Genomic DNA, 17,369 nt, shown 5'->3' on the forward strand with positions numbered 1-17,369 from the left:
TACAAGCATCAGTTTGACCTGATCAACGAGAGCACCGGCGACGCGTACCGGCTGCACCACGTCGACGCCAACAGGGTGAGGCGTTCTCGGGTTTCATTTTGGTCCAGTATACGTTTCTTTGAAAGAACATTACAGGAAATTCCGGGGAAATCTGTAATTTTGGGACAGGGAAAATATTTTTTGCGTTCAATATATAGGAGGATGGTTGAAAAGTTGGAATGGGGTTTAAAAATGATTGGAACTGTTCCACTTTCAACACCTTCCACTCACCTTGGACAACCAAACTACCATCTACAAGTCCAAAAATTCCCAGAATTCCCCGTTTCCACCTCTTGCTGGAAAGTTTTCACTGTCCACATTTTACAACCGTTTTTGACCATTCCACCTTCAAAAAACATTCCTGTTCGTTGGGACAACAAAATGACAATTTTTTCTTATCATACAAATTCCCGGTTTTCCCGAAATTCCAGGAATTCCAAAATACACATTCTCAATTCAAATTGTTTTTTTTTTCAACCGTTTGGAAAAATTCTAACACCAACCCATTCATTCATACCACTTAGAACAATTGTGCTTGTGTCAATATTTTCAAAAATTCCTGGTTTTCGCAAAATTTCCAGGAAATTCCCATTCAAGTGAATGGCCGTATTCATAGTTCTACAATGCCCTAAATTCTCATAATTTTGCGTCATTTTTAAACCCCATTCCGACCTTTCAACCATCCACACACACTACTCTTCCGATATATCGAACGCAAAACATGTTTTCTCTTTCCCCAAATTCCCGGTTTTCCCGGAATTTCCTCTCAATTGACAAAAGGAAATATATAATCGACTGCATATTCCACATTTCTTATCCGATTTGAACCGTTCTAACATCCAAACACTGTACTCACCCTGGACATTCAAGCCAGCAAGTTTCCCACTTCCGAAAATTCCCTGATTACCTGGAATTATCAGGAATTTCCCCCCATTGAAAATTATATTTTAGTGCAAAATAATTGTATGTAAATGTATTTTTCGTCAGTTATTTATGAGTCCCTTTTTTATGCAGTATATTTGGTTAGTACTTATTTTTGTAATCAGCCTGACCTTAGCCTAAGTTTATGTGTTAAATAAATATTTGCGATTTACACATGGTTTCATATCATATGACAAGGTTGTACACTGTAAGTAGTTTAGATATAATTATTGAATACGATTAAAATTGAGAGTAAGGTTAGAGATTCATTGTTAATATGTGAGTGGGCACGGGCCCCTCTGTAGTGGAAAAGGTTAAAAACCACTGATTTAGTTTTCATTTTACTTTGCATCTACCAGTGACCGTCTCCTTTTTGTCTGGCAGGTGAATTTTGTGGCAGCGATCGACATGTACGAGGACGGCGAGGCGGGTCTGCTGTTGTGTTACAATTGTGAGTCCCTGAACGTTATTCCACTTAAGCGTGCGTCTCTTACCGAGACAGCTTTGGCGTCTCTGCGGAATGACAATCACTCGCCACCTGCCGCGGAATATTAACCGCCGCAGATGAGCTTCCTGAATCCGTCCAACCGCGTGCACGCTAGCTTATTTTGCTTGTGGCTGGAAAGAAGTCAATCACGTTCCCTTCTCCTTTTTTGTTTGTTTCCTGACAGATATTTGTTACTACAAGAAAGTTTGTCCGTTCAACGGCTCCACTCCCATGATCCAGTCCAACACGTCCGATTTCCACTTCAGCTGGAACCAGATGCCCAACGCTATAGGTAGGTTGCCACGGCAACAGGGCCCGCACGCCACCCTGCCCGTGTACACACCGCTTGGCCGGACGGAGCTTGCCGTCGCCATGGAGACAACACACTCTGCCTCCTGCATCCAGCTGTTGCTAACCAGCAATCATGTTAGCATGTGTCCAATGTTCAAATTAGTGCAAGTATATTCAATAATACGGCAATTATAATTGTCATCGTTCAGGAAAAGTTATCAATATTTTCCGTAGGGGGCAGCAGCTCACCATAAGGTCTTGGAAGCTAGACCATGGGTGTCCAAATTTTGCCATTGAGGGCCACACACTGAAAAATCAAAACATGCGGGGACCATTTTGATATTTTTCATTATCAAAACCAATACAATGTATAGAGTTTTTGTTACCATTATGGCTACCCTCAGGGTACACCCAAAGGGTCTCAGTCATAAAAATATATTTGAAAAAGTCAAGTTATTTTTTAAATTTTTATTATTTTTGCTTGCGATGAATCTCTAGATCAACTTCAGGTATATCCGTCGATTGTATGTATATATATATATATATATATATATATATATATATATATATATATATATATATATATATATATATATATATATATATATATATATATATATATATATATAATGTTTTACGCCCTTTTGTCAAAGACAACCCTGATTTTTTTATGGCAAAAAGGCACATTTTCCCCCAAAGAAATTTCCAAAGTGGAATATTTGATGTGAAGTAATTGGAGCCTTATATAGGTCAACAATTCATAAGACCATTGTTTAATGTATTATGTTTTGTGCAATGACAGTTTAAGAAAAGAAAATGTCCCACTAAAACTCTTGGGGATCCAGGGCTCCACTCATAAAAGTGTTAAAAAGTAAGTCATACACTACTATTTTTTTTTTTTTCAACTCTTAAAGTAAATCTACAGATCAAATTCAGGTGTATCTTTTGAAATAAAGTAAAAAAAAATCATGTTTAATGCCCTTTTTGTCAAAGACAATCTTTGTTTATGACAAAAACACAAATATTAAAATATTTCCCCCAAAAAATGTCAAAGTGGAATATATGATGTGAAGTAATTGGAGCCTTAAATAAATTCATATTCACCATTGTTTTTCATTCATTATTTTTTGTGCAATGACAGCTTTAAAAAAAAAATCCCACTAGAATTCTTGGGGATCCAAAAAGGCCAGACTCATAAAAGTGTTAAAAATAAGTCATACACTTGTAATACTTTATTTTTTTCAACTCTTACAGTGAATCTCTTGATCAACTTCAGGTGTAGCTGTCGATATAGTTTAGAAAAAAATGTTTATGTTTTATGTCCTTCTTGCCAAAAACAATCCTTTCTTATGGCAAAATTTTTTTTAAATATTCCCCCCCAAAAAATGTCAAGGTGGGATGTTTGATGTGAAATAATTGGAGCCTCAAATAGGTCAATAATTCATTATGTTTTGTGCATATCTTTCTGTATGGAGTTTGCATGTTCTCCCCGTGACTGCGTGGGTTCCCTCCGGGTACTCCGGCTTCCTCCCACCACCAAAAACATGCACCTGTGGATAGGTTGATCGGCAACACTAAATTGGCCCTAGTGTGTGAATGTGTGTGTGAATGTTGTCTGTCGATCTGTGTTGGCCCTGTGATGAGGTGGCCACTTGTCCAGGGTGTACCCCGCCTTCCGCTCGAATGCAGCTGAGATAGGCTTCAGCACCCCCCGCGACCCCAAAAGGGACAAGCGGTAGAAAATGGATGGATGTTTGTTTTGTCCAAAGACAGTTTAAAAAAAAATCCCACCTAACCCATGTCTGCACCAACAGAGATTTAGGAAACGGCCAAACAAAGAAAGCTGACAGGCCGTCTTGAGTGAAGCATTTTTAACATTCTTTCCAGCTGGACGTCTGTTTGTGTACTTTGTGCTCATCTTCTCCCCGCAGTCTGCGCCTTCCCGTACATCCTGGCCTTCACGACCGACTCCATTGAGATCCGCCTGGTGGTCAACGGCAACCTGGTGTACACGGCGGTGGTCCCCGAGCTGCAGCTGGCCTCCTCGCGGGTCAGTACGCCAACGGCCGCTTAAAAATGGAGTGTGTTTCGCGATCCCGCGCCGTGTTTATTGCCAGAGCATTTCCCAGCTTGTGAGAGTCAGCATCAGTTTGCCGCCTCAGCACTTTCCATCTTTATGAGCCCGGTGGGAAATATGGCCAGCGATCTGCATGGCTACAAAGCAATAACGCTCATATTTCATACACGCCTGTCTTTTGAATGAGCAAACACTACTGACCCGTTTTGGATCAAACCTTAACACTTTGTCCCGCCCACGCAGTCGGACATCTACTTCCTCTCCTCGGCCCCGGTGAGCTCGGCCTCCAACTGCAGTTCGAGGGACACCAGCTCTCAGAGTTCCCCGCAAACGCCCACCGGCTACGAGATGCCCGTCTTCCCCTCGCCCCTTGGCGACGGTGAGTGTCCTCGCGTTTGTCAAATGTCAGTGCTGTCCAAAAGGTCTGTCGGACTCCGGACGATGCAGCCGTTAATGGTGTGTTCGGGGACCCTCAGATAAACTGTAAGAAAAATGACACGTTCAACACGCCTAATTCTAATAGTCACTGTCATTTGCTGACGTTTAATTCTTTACTATGACAGCATCATTCGTGTAGTTTGATTAATCCATTCATTTCACCACCTTTATCCAGATTGTCACCAAAATGTTATTTATGCAATTTCAGTCAAAGGTCTTTTTCTCCCCTGAGGAAAAGCAGCTGTCTAATGATTGAACAGCTCGTTAAAAGGCCACACCCTCTCTGTTATTATTATAATAAATCATGGTAAAACTCCCTACGAGTAGTATTAGTTTCACATATTAAATATTGCAAAACCCTGATTAATTACCGTACTATGATGAACTCATTGATACTGCTCATTTCCTGAAGAAGCCACCAGTGCACTGATTGCTAGCTGGCCGTTAGCGCCAGTTAGCGATCCGCCAACTACAGTAAGTACAAGACACATTGTCTTTCCACATTACTGCTTGTTTGCTGCAGAAGCAGCTAGCTCGCCGATCGCTTGCGAGCAGCTGGCATACTGATGATCACCTGCTGTCAGCTAGTGCGCCATTCGCCAACTCTTAGCTAGTGCTCCGATCGCTAGCTATCTTAAATGCTAGCATGAATACAAGACAGTCTTTTCACATTACTATTCGTTTCCTGGGGTAGCCATCGGTGAATTTATCAATAGCTGTTAGCTAGTTGCGCCATTTGCTAACTCTTAGCTAGTGCGGCAATCGCTAGCTGGCAGCTAGCACGCCAATTGCTAGCTATCTTAAAAGCTAACATGAATTCAGGACACATTGTCTTTGCACATTACTGCTTTTTTCTTGAAAAAGCAGCTGGCCCCCTGAACGCTTGTTGTCGGCTAGTGCGCCATTCGCTAACTGTCAGCCAGAGCGAGAAATCAGGTAGTGCGCCCATCGCTAACTGGCAGCTAGCGTGCCGATTGCTAACTGCTATCTTAAATGCTAATAAGAATACAAAACACATTGTCTTTTCACATTTGTTTCTAGAGAAGCAGTTGCCGCGCTGATTACTAGCTGGTAGGTATCACGCTGATTGCTAGCTGTCAACTAGTGCGCCATTCGCTAACTGTCAGCTAGTGTGCCAATCGCTAGCTGGTAGGTATCACGCTGATTGTGTGTGATAGTGCACCTATTGCTAAATGGAAGCTAGTGCGCCAATCGGTGGTTGGCAGCGGGCGTGCCGATCGCTAGCTATCTTAAATGCTAACGTGAATAAAAGACACATTGTCTCTCCACATTACTGCTTATTTCCTGGAGAAGAAGCTGGCGCGCTGATCGCCATCTAACAGCTGTTGCGCTGATCGCTAGCTTGCAGTGATTTCCGGGAAGTAGGAATTGTCTAGAGCACAAAAACCATCTAAATATGTTTTTTGAACATTATGGGAGCCCTCTATAAATAAATAACACCTACAGAGTCACCGTTACATTTGAAAAGGCGGGACTGGCTGTTGCCTAAGCAGGAGCCAATCAGAAGTCACTATACTGAACAGCACGCTCTGATTAGTTTGGTCCCATCTCGTGTGTATTGATATTTTGAGAAACTTACTGTAGTGTCCCACTGGGATCCAAGATAATTATAAAAGCAAAGGAAAAGAACATGAAAATATTTGGTAATTGTTTTAATTTGTCAAATAATTAATTTTTTTAAATCGGATTAATCACACTTTTTGGTGTGATTAATCGTGATTGTGAAAATAACCTGCTTGCATAATTTAAATTAACTGTATAAAGGCCCCAATATTTTGACACAAATGCTATATTATTGAACAATCTGCGTTGATACATGATTATCCAATCCAATCCACTTTATTTATATAGCACATTTAAACACAAATGTTTCCAAAGTGCTGCACAAAAATATTAAAATCAAGAATTCAAATACTATCCTTAGCTCCATCAATGACTGAATAAAAACAAATATAAAACCAATAAACAATATAAAAATAAATATGATTAAAACCAATTAAAACAATAAATAGAAATAAAAATGTAAAAATACAGAGGACCACACAACTTACGTAGTGTTAAAAGCCAGAGAATAAAAGTGGGTCTTAAGACGAAACTTAAAACAGTCCACTGTGGGAGCAGTTCGAACATGGAGGGGCAAGGTGTTCCAGAGCTTAGGGCCGACCACAGAGAAGGCCCTGTCTCCCCTGGTTTTAAGTCTCGTCTTCAGCACCACAAGCTGGAGCTGGCTCTCGGACCTCAGAGCGCACGCAAGAGTGTAAATTTAGAAGAGGTCCGAGATATAACGAGGTGCCAGTCCATGCAAAGCTTTAATGCAATTAATACAATATTTTTAGTGATTAATCGCAAGAGTTAACTCTTTACGTTTGATAACCCTTAATTAAACTACCACACTATTCCAGACTTCTTGTGTCTCTTTAAGGGGTCAAGTTACAAAATAAGCATGAGCGGTCAAAATAAATTGGGCGATTAATCTGCATTGATACATGATTAATGCAATATTTTTAGTGATTAATCGCAAAAGTTAACTCGTTACATGTGACAGCCCTTAGTTAAACATACGACACTATTCCAGACTTCTCATGTCTCTTTAGGGGGTGAAGTTACAAAATAAGCATGAACGGTCAAAATAAATTGGTTGATTAATCTGTGTTGATACATGATTAATGCAATATTTTTTGTGATTAATCGCATGAGTTAACTTGTTACATTTGATAGCCCTTAATTAGACATACCACACAATTCCAGACTTCTCGTGTCTTTTTAAAGGGGTAAAGTTACAAAATAAGCATGAACGGTCAAAATAAATTGGTCAATTATTCTGAGTTGATACATCATTAATGCGGGTATTTTCTTGTGATTAATCTATTAAATCTAAACTTGTTCAATTTGTCAGCCCTAATTTTCATGTACAATTAAGATATGTGCTGAATCCTACGTTTACATTAAAAAAACGCCTAATTGTTGAAATAGTGGTATATTTTCTTGCATAAATGTGTCCTAGTATAGGGCTGGGGGATAAAACGATATCAATATGCATCACGATAGACAGGTACACAAATTTTTTTTAAAATGTGTTCGATAATGCGATCAATATTTTTTTCCTTCCTGATCGGAAGAAACCGGAAGTTACAAAGCAAGGTACTCGCTCTCTGGTAACCGCAAGAAGTGATTATTGATCAGTGGGAGTGACACGCTAACAGCCAATCAGGTAACAGTATCAACTATCAACATTGGTTGTGCCATCTTGTTGTCTGGCGGTTGATTCTTTGCATGGTGTGAGAAGAGAAAGTGAAAATGAAGAAATTGCGGATAAAACAGGAAGTCACTTTGACTGTATGGCAGTTTATGGGGATTTTTTTTTTTTTTTAAACGGACCGTAGTCAGACCAATGTGATCTGTAAATGATGCAAGGCACTCGTCCCCACCAAGACTGGTAATACCACACCACTTTAGCGGTGCTCACCCTTTAGAGCATAGCTGTAACTTCCTGCCACTAAACCTGCAGAAAATTGTTCTTCTCAGGTTTCTCACTGACCTTCTTTACTCTGCTCACCGGATATGAATATTTTTGCCCTCAAGTAGCACAAATCAGATATTTTTCTGCCAGTCTAAACGCTCCAAAGTGCTTCAAATCTAATCTTTTCACATCAGATTCAGGCCACATCAGGAGGTAATCCAAATCCGAATTGAATGTTTTCAAATGCGAGGTTAGTATAAACAGAAAAATGTGTCCTGATTGCGACTACGTCGTTCGTCTGCGCGAGTAGACATCCGGTTTCGGTGAGCAAAGTATTTTTTTAGGCGGCCAAGTTTTTGGTGCATCACTATTCAATAGTGCGCAAATAGGCTGTATGTAATATATGAAGATATATTTTGATTCCGGAGAAATAGCGATTGTTGAAGAACCAGAATTGACGCTGTGGCGTATTTGCTTAAGTTACCTACATTGCGTAAGCTGTAGGTAAAAAAAAGCTAACGTAAATCCACACTGATGTCCGGGTTTCCTCTTCTTGACAGCCATAAAAAGATCACAACCTTCCTAATATATTACTTTGTTTATTAGGGCTGTGAATCTTTGGGCGCCACACCATTCGATTCCTGACGGTAACGATTCGATTCATAAGCGATTCTTGATTTTTTAATAACATTGGATGCCAGTTCTATGATTAACTACATTCCTCCATCAAATGGATAAACAGCTCTGATACATTTCTATATTACGTCAAAGAAAACTGGTTTTGTTGAATAAAATTCTACCCAAACATTTAATAAAGTCAAATACAAATAAGGCAACAAGTATCCAACACTTCTCTTTTCTAAAGTAAATCTGTACAGCAGGTAGGATCATCTACGTCAACAACATGACAGGACAAATTCAGGAAAATTAATATATATATATATATATATATATAAAGAATTGTTTGATTTTTTTTTTTATCGACTAAGAATCATTACAAGTAAGAATCACTATTCATTCTAAAATCTAAATTTATTTTCACATTAAAAGTAGTAGGAGTAGCGACTTCCTTTGTTCATTTACGGAGTCCTGTCTACTTCCTTTGTTTTCACTTCATCGCACTGCGCATGCAAGTGACGTCGAGGCCTCAACGGGGCCACATTGGGGCCTGTGCGTGTTTACACTGGAGTCTTTTAAATATCACATATTGTTTTTAATCCAAACAGCCAGCTGGAAAAAATCTGATTTCGAAAAAAAAAATCCAATTTGGTCCACTTTGGCCTGCAGTGTAAACATAGTCTTGTCGCGGATCTGGTGAATGCAAGTAAAACTCATTTAATACTCACATGGAAGCAGGGAACAAACAAAAACAGCACACTCAGCATCAGTCTCAAAAGAAGAATGATCCAGCACTGAAAGAAGGACCCAGGTGGAACTAAATAAAACTAACTAAACAAGGAACAGGTGTGCTGACAGGACATGGAACAGAAAGTAAAGGTGCTGCGAAACACTAGGACCAAACAGGAAACACTGACAAAACAAGAGCACCAGGACAGGAAGTGATTCTAAACACAGGAAAACTGCCAGTAGCAATTCTGACAGTCTATGTCAGGGGTGTCAAAGTCAAGGCCCGCGGGCCAAGTGAATTTTCTATGGCCCCTGGGATGATATTTGATTAGTATTAGAACCGGCCCGCTGCTGTTGTTTTGCACGCACCAATACTCCATCAGTGTTGGTGCTAGGAATTTTCAAAATAGGACCCCATCAAGTCATAAAAATGGGGTCCCACAGTACATTTTTGGGGTCCCACTTTTTTGTAACCGTTTTGAAAACAAATGATAAATGTATGCATTATCCTGTTATATCTCACATTCTATATTTTGTTTTGGAAAAAGGTTGTCATAAACGCTACTTAATTCATTAAAAAAAGTATTACAAAAGTAAACACATTTTTATGCATATGTAAATGTATTCAGTTATAAACATTATTCACTTTCTTCTTTCCTTCATGGATCTAAACTTTACCGCTGCCGGTATTTTTTTCTATATTTTTATTGAAATATTTTCAGAATGTGTTTGTTCTATTTTTGGCCAAAGTAAGACAAAGAAAACAATCTGAAGTTGTCTTTATTTTTTTGTTTTAATGCTATGATTTTAATAGTCCGGCCCGCGTGTGCACATATTTTCCTCCATGCGGCCCCTGAGCTAAAATGAGTTGGACACCCATGGTCTATGTTGACATGGTCACACGTTGCACTATTTTCTTACACTTTATGAAGCATTTCTTACATATTCCTTCATTTTGCACCTTCATTTTAAGAGGTTAAGTGATTTTACAATTGTGTTTACGTTGATTGTTTTCCATGCTTGTGTTGACATTTCCTCATGTTTGTGTTAAATCAGAGGAAGGTTACATTTGAAATAAAACTGTTCACATTTAACATATGTTTCTCCTACCAATACCGATAATTACCTATACGGAACACCCATGCCGTGATACACTTTTACCCCCTTCCTTTTGCACAGCACTGTCATTAAGACTGTGAGGTGATGCGACGCCAAGGTGCCTCGTTAGCATTGTCAAGCTTCCTTCCAAGTGTGTGTGACCCTCTCCTTCAGATTCTATACGGATCCCCTACGGTACCAAGCTCTCGCTGTACATGTCAAAGGATGCTGAAGGTACTTGAGGACCCTCGCCCCACCAAAGGCCGCTCATTAACGCCACACCCATGTTGCACTTGTGTCTCCTCCTCCAACGCCGCATGTTGACGCCGGAATGCTCATCCCCGCCCCCCTGGCGCCCTTCTCCCTCCCTCCTTCCTGATGAAAGCATGAGCGACTGGTCAGGGTGGTGAGGGGGGAGGAGATAAGAAAACGATGGACGCATGAGGACAGATTAGGGGGCGGGGGGTTGGAAGACGCCGCCGCCGCAGCATGATTTACAGATTGCACTGTCGCCATGGCGACTTTTGTCATCCGCTCTCGTCCAAATACCAGTGTGTGTGTGTGTGTGTTTTAATTTGTTCTAAAGCGGAGGAAGGAGCGCTGACAAAAAAAACCCTCCTCTAACTGCCTTGGGGGGTGGTCATGTGATGTCACGGCATTCATCATGTGGACAGTTACTGCGGCGATCGGCCAGCTCAATTAGCGCTAAAAGATCCCCTAATATTTCAGAGGAGGCACACGTGGAACACCCTGCAATAACCAGCATGCATTTCAGCCTGGACGTTTGACATTTTGAGGAAAGTTGACCTGAAAGCATTTTGGACATCAACAAAAGTGCGATTCCCCAAAATGTCAAATCAAACTGACGTTGTCTATGTAACCGCACGTTTGTGTCTAATGTCTCGTCCTCTTTCCCCTATGCCGGCTCGCCAGGGGACTCGTCCTGCAACAAACACGTCTTCAAGATCCCGCTGTGCAACCTGGTGGGCCGCAGCATCGAAAGGCCCCTCAAGTCTCCGCTGGTCAACAAAGTGCTGACGGCGCCGTTGGCGCCCATTGCCGCCACTGCAATCGCCTCCACGCCCCTCATCTCGGCCACGCACTCGCTCTCGCTGTCCCGCATGGAGATCAAGGAGATCGCCAGCCGCACGCGCAAGGAGCTTCTGGGTAATTCCGCTTCCTCTCCGTATGGTGTGTGATACAACTGGACGCCCACTATATTTTAGGGAAAAAAATTGTTTTACATATATTGATAGCACCGTACGATAGGCCACATATTTTCTAAATGCCTTAATTGTTTCCAAGCGGTGTCTGTAAGACGGCAGTAAAACGGGTGATAAAACAAAACAGAAGTCATGGTCATGGACCCACTAGCTGCGGAAGCTAGCTCTCCAATCAGCTAAACAGACTGAATAACGTTTTGGTGAATTTACGAAACTGAAACAATACAAAAAGAATGCCATTGTAAGTTAATAATACGAACGCAGACACTCGTAAACGTGTTAGCATATTAGCTAACGCTAACGACGCCAGCTTGTTTACGTTACAATAGCACGTATTATAAAACCTACAAATGTCGCATGAAGAATCCTTTCGAGTAGGTACATTATGGACTGTTATACTTCCAGTTTAAAGCAGTAAGTACATTTACAACCTGCAGCACCTGCAGGGAGCTAACTCGTCCAAATGATGGCGCCATAGCACAAACAGTAGCTCACCATTTAAGTGTATTTGCATGTGTTTAATGAAAACTATTTGCATTGTGGCGGTCAGTGAAGAAAAATCCATATATTAGCCGCACCGTTTTAAAGGCCACAGGGTTCAAAGTGTTGGGGAAAAATAGCGGCTTATAGTCCGGAGTTTAAGGTACTCACACTTTAAAGAGACGGAACATGAGTGGTGTGGCGTTTGTGGAACAATACTGTCACCTAGTGGCCTCTTGGAGGTACTGCTGGTGTGTAATGATAACCATAGTAATGCAATAAAATTAATGTACACGCTCCTTTTATCATATTTAATATCCCTATTCCTTCTACATTTTGTGGTAGGAGACATGGCTTTGATTCCTGCTGAAAGAGAAAATGTGTCCCAGCACTATTTATAAAAGATTGCTTGATTGTATTTAATAAATATGCAATCAGATTAACATGCAGGACTCATTGCTTTGTAATATGAAATATATTTCGTCATCTGTTTGTATATTTTATTTCTTGGGGACACAAATTGCACCAATTGGATGAAAGGGCCCACTTTTAAAATGTGTTTTTACAGGGTTAATGTATGGGTAAAAAAAAATTAAAAAACTTAAATGTATACATTTACACATAAATAACTGTACATAAATACATTTATTGTAATACATAAATCATGTATTTAATGTAAAAATGCATTGAACTCATTTAATTATTTATTTCAATGTTTAATAACGTCAAGATTTAATCAATTTTTTCATGATTCAATTATTTCATGAATTTATTTTATCTGTGAAACTCAGCCATCAAAGTCAGTGGGCGGGGCTAACACAAATGTAGTCTAATGTTTGGAACTTTGGAAGTCTTCCGACTAAGGCTAAGGAAGATATACGCATACCTTTTTATGAGTTGGCGGTGGATATTTTAGAGCTTGCGGAGTATGTGGAAGCGGGGCCTGCTGCATGTCGCGATCAAAGTAGAGTAATTTATTTAAGTTGTCAGAGTTATTTCTGCACTTTTAGACCAAGATATCGACCAGTACTCCTACGCTTCTCTGGTCGAAGTTCCACAGACAGGTGGACGGGCCGGGTAACCAATCAGATGTTAGGACCCGACCACTGACATTGATGGCTGATTTTGACAGAAAAAATGGATTCATAAAGTGCAATAGTAAAATAAATTTTTAAAATTATGCTATAATTAATGAAATCATGAAAAAATTAATGCAATCATAAAATTATTAGTTAAATCTCAAAATAATTAAATTCAGCTGTAAAATATTAATCTATTAAATTATTTGAAAATTAATTCAATATCAAAGTAATTAATTAAATCAGGAATAATGAAATAAATAATTGAATAATTAATGAAATCATAAAATATTGTAATGATCAATAATTGATTTCATGAAGTATAAGGTAAATCATAAAATATTTAAATGATTAATTAAATAATTGAATAATTACATCCTGAGATTATGAAATCAATGATTTAAATGATTAAAGACTCCTTTAAATCACGACATTTTAAAATCAATAATTGATTAAATATTTTATTAAATCATGAAATTAAAAATTTAATAATTAAATGATTAATTCAGTCAGACAAATGGAATCAATGCTGAAATAATTGAATATTTATTAAAATCACGAAATAATGACATCAACAATTAATTAAATATTTAAATGAACTAAAACATCAAATAATGAAATCTATAATTAATCAAATTATTAAATAATGTATGAAATTGTGGAATTGAATGACTGAATTGAATAAATTATTAAATAATATAAATATAATAAATAATTAAATTGTTGAATAATTTATTGAATCATGAACAAATTAAATCAATCATTAAATAATTGACAAATTAATAAATCATGAAAAAATGTTATCCATAATTAAATGTTTAAATAATTATTTAAATAGTGATATAACGAAATAACATAACTAAATAATTCATTAAAACATGACATAATGAAACCAATAATTAAATCATGAAATATGAAATATATAGGGGCGGCATGGCGTAGTGGGTAGAGCGCCCGTGTCAGAAACCTGAGGGTTGCAGGTTCGCTCCCCGCCTCTTACCATGCCGTTGTGTCCTTGGGCAGGACACTTCACCCTTGCCCCCGGTGCCGCTCACACCGGTGAATGAATGATGAATGAATGAATGATAGGTGGTGGTCGGAGGGGCCGTAGGCGCAAATTGGCAGCCACGCTTCCGTCAGTCTACCCCAGGGCAGCTGTGGCTACAAAAGTAGCTTACCACCACCAGGTGTGAATGCATGATGGGTTTTTAACATGTAAAGCGGCTTTGGGTACTTAGAAAAGCGCTATATAAATCCCAGGTATTATTATTATTATTATATGTGTTAAATATATAATTAATTACATGCTTAAATAATTATTTCAATTTAAAAAAAATAAACCATGAAATAATAAAATCAATTATTTATTATTCATTAAATAAGGAAATCAATAAATAAATGATTCAATAATGAATAAATATTGAAATAATTTCTTAAATTAAATGTACATTATATTAAACCAACGACACACATAATAACAATGTATGTTTTTAATTCCAATTAGAAATATTTAATGACACCTTTAAGTAAATATTTAAAGATGAACTAATTTATTCATTAAATTTTTTCTCACTTGACCTTCCATATAAATGCCCCCGACCACCCCCCACCCCTACCCCCACCACCACCCCCCCGCCCGTCCTTCATCGTTCAAAAAGTGCAGTACAGTTAATAACGGCCAGAGTTTGACCCTGGAACAGACTATATCCCTTTGTTTTAAAACAGGCCTGACAGAAGAACCCAGCGGGAAGCCAGACAGCGGCGCTTTGAAACAGAGAAGAATGAGCAAGAAGAACGCGGAGGAAGACACTAAACCTCGAGCGCTCACGTCGACAAACAGCGACAGGTGACATCCGCCATTTGCCATCTGTCCGAAGAAGAAGAACCATCGCGTTTCTGTGCACCAACAGGTTGGACTCGGAAACCAGTGAGTCGGACCTGGAAGTCTGCGCCGCCTCGTCCCTCTTGGAGGCCGAGCCGGAGAAGTCTGTGCTGCAGGCGGAGAGTCCGCCGCTCGCCAGCGCCTTCGCCGCTTCCTTCCAGGAGGACGTCCTGGACCTCAAGTGAAGACAATCCCATCGTGCACTTCTCTCCAAAAACCTCTGCTCTCCTTTCTTTTGCTTGCCGTGCTTCTTGAGTTTGATGTTGGCCTCCTTGTGAGCGTCTCCTTCCGCCGGACCAGAACAGTCAAACAACCCAAAGAAGCGACGACCGTTCATCCCAAACTGAATGTAAAACATTCACCACAATTCACTCTTTCATTGACGCACCTGCTCAAAGACCACCGTCTGGTGTGCATATTACTAGGTATATCCTGTAAAAATATATATATTTTATTGTCATATTTAGTCCTGTGTTCTATTCAGTGTGCAGGTAAACAGAATTGGACGTCATTATATGCTATTTCCCAGTAGCCACCATCTGAAAATATAGTAATCCAAACATCCCATAATGTAGGATAATACATGCTATTAGCAAATACAAAGAGCCTTTCCTGATTTTGTGCATTGCCTGGCCTCTTTACAGCCAGGTGAGGGCGCTGTTGTGCCAGTGGTAGATTTTTCTTTGTATTTGTATTCATTGGTAAAACTGCATTTTAAACGGTTTAAAGCAAAGTTTTACTGTAGCAGGTAGTCCTGAACCATTTTAAGCAGGCCACGTATGATAATTTTCCTCAAAATACCAACGTTTTAAACATCTGTCACGATAGTTTGGCATTTCCTAATACACATAATCTACAGACATGACAGTTTGATTGGTGACGGCCAGGGGCAGTTGTCCACGCCGCGCCCACATGCTATGACGTAGACAAAATGCGTTCGCAATTTACCGTCGCCTACGTGTCTAGCTAGTATCTGTCGTTTTAACCGCGGCTCACATGGTCAAAGTCCCCCGGAGGAGTTTGTTATAGTACATCCCCGGTTTTGGCCCGAAAAAATGGCCGACGTAAACCAAGATGGCCAACTTCCTGTTCATTTCCGGATATGGGTTCTTAAGGCTTTCACGCGCGTCCTGTCACGAGGGACGTTTCCAGCGATTGCCGTGACGATGCGTGAGTCTATTTTTTCCCCCCAACTTTTAAGAGGGCGCAAATAAGTAACTCAATTCAAGCAAAGTGTCCTTGCTTTTACATGACTAATTCAATGGACATGTATTTTCAGATTAAACACTGCTGTTGCTAAATATAGCCTCGTGAGGTCCTAAAGTTACACACGTTAAAAATAACAACCACATAATGAACTACTTTTATGTTAAAACGGTATCTTTCTTGTTAGCAAATACTCAATAATAAACGACTTTTATAGTTGCAAAAACGGTAAATATACATTTGTTGGTATCAAATACTCAATAATAAACAACTTTTGTAGTTTGAAAAGAGGGTAAATATATATTTCCGGGTGTGTCCAACTATGCTAACATTGGTACGAGAGCTCCACCTAGTGGTGGCTTGTTGTCACAGCAGCCTTCAGATTGCCTGCATGAGCTCCTCATCATCCTTTCCTCTGCTCGTGTCCTCCAAGGTGGTGGAAGGTGATGTTTACAAAGATGCTGTGTTCATTATGACTTTTTATTCCCGTTTTGTTCTCTCATTCCTACCTCCCCCTTGGCATTTGGCTGTTTTTTGTTGTTTTGTATTGACATCTGTATTTCCTCTTGCTGAACCTCTCTGTGATATCAAAACGAAAGGAAAATTCACCAGAAAAAGGACAAAAAAAACAAAAAAAAACACCAAGTGTCTTAAAATATTGTATCGCCATCGTTTTTAATGCCAAGTACTACTTGTAAATGTTTGTGTATCAAATGTGGCCTCAAATGATGAAGCAGAGATGAAGAGTTATTATTATGATGAATTAATATTATAATTATTGTTATTGGAGCAGTTATTTTAAACGAGTGCTGTAGACCACCGCTGTGAAAGTAGTTTGGTTTATTGATATGTAATAAATATTTATGGAATTTAAGCTGTAACGATCTTTGATTTGCGCTGATGTGGCAAGAAATGATTTGATGAAGGAAATGTTTGTTTTTCTTCATAATTTCCTGCTTGCGTTTGTCTGATGCCAACATGAAGTGACATGCTGACAGGAAGGAAATGTTGATTCTAAAATACACACACACTGTTAATCACAATCATGATAGAATCTTTAACAAAAGAATATATAGTTTTGAAAAAAAATGTTGTGTATTTCATCTCCAAAGTGTGTGTGTGTGTGTGTGTGTGTGTGTGTGTGTGTGTGTGTGTGTGTGTGTGTGTGTGTGTGTGTGTGTGTGTGTGTGTGTGTGTATATATATATATATATATATATATATATATATATATATATATATATATATATATATATATATATATATATATATATATATATATATACAGTGGGGGCAAAAAAGTATTTAGTCAGCCACCCAT

The 17,369-nt window shown here is 39.2% G+C and overlaps 1 protein-coding gene across 6 annotated transcripts in view; it reads left to right on the forward strand.

Moving 5' to 3' along the window:
• garnl3 (GTPase activating Rap/RanGAP domain like 3) overlaps positions 1–17,065 on the forward strand; it is a 153,868-nt gene extending 136,803 nt beyond the window's left edge. For 4 of the 6 annotated variants that reach the window (XM_062056778.1, XM_062056779.1, XM_062056780.1 and 1 more), the window contains 9 exons: positions 1–75; positions 1,345–1,411; positions 1,632–1,739; positions 3,670–3,788; positions 4,059–4,194; positions 10,354–10,413; positions 11,113–11,346; positions 14,687–14,807; positions 14,872–17,065. The exon at positions 1–75 is cut by the window's left edge and continues 84 nt beyond it. In XM_062056778.1, coding sequence (XP_061912762.1) covers positions 1–75; positions 1,345–1,411; positions 1,632–1,739; positions 3,670–3,788; positions 4,059–4,194; positions 10,354–10,413; positions 11,113–11,346; positions 14,687–14,807; positions 14,872–15,028 — 1,077 coding nt within the window. In that variant the 3' untranslated portion in view covers positions 15,029–17,065. The remainder of the gene's footprint in view (positions 76–1,344; positions 1,412–1,631; positions 1,740–3,669; positions 3,789–4,058; positions 4,195–10,353; positions 10,414–11,112; positions 11,347–14,686; positions 14,808–14,871) is intronic. The other 2 variants (XM_062056782.1, XM_062056784.1) reach the window with 1 other exon arrangement.
• Positions 17,066–17,369: the final 304 nt, after the last annotated feature.

This window comes from Entelurus aequoreus, linkage group LG08 (genome assembly GCF_033978785.1).
Source record: "Entelurus aequoreus isolate RoL-2023_Sb linkage group LG08, RoL_Eaeq_v1.1, whole genome shotgun sequence".
NCBI classification, from domain to species: domain Eukaryota; kingdom Metazoa; phylum Chordata; class Actinopteri; order Syngnathiformes; family Syngnathidae; genus Entelurus; species Entelurus aequoreus.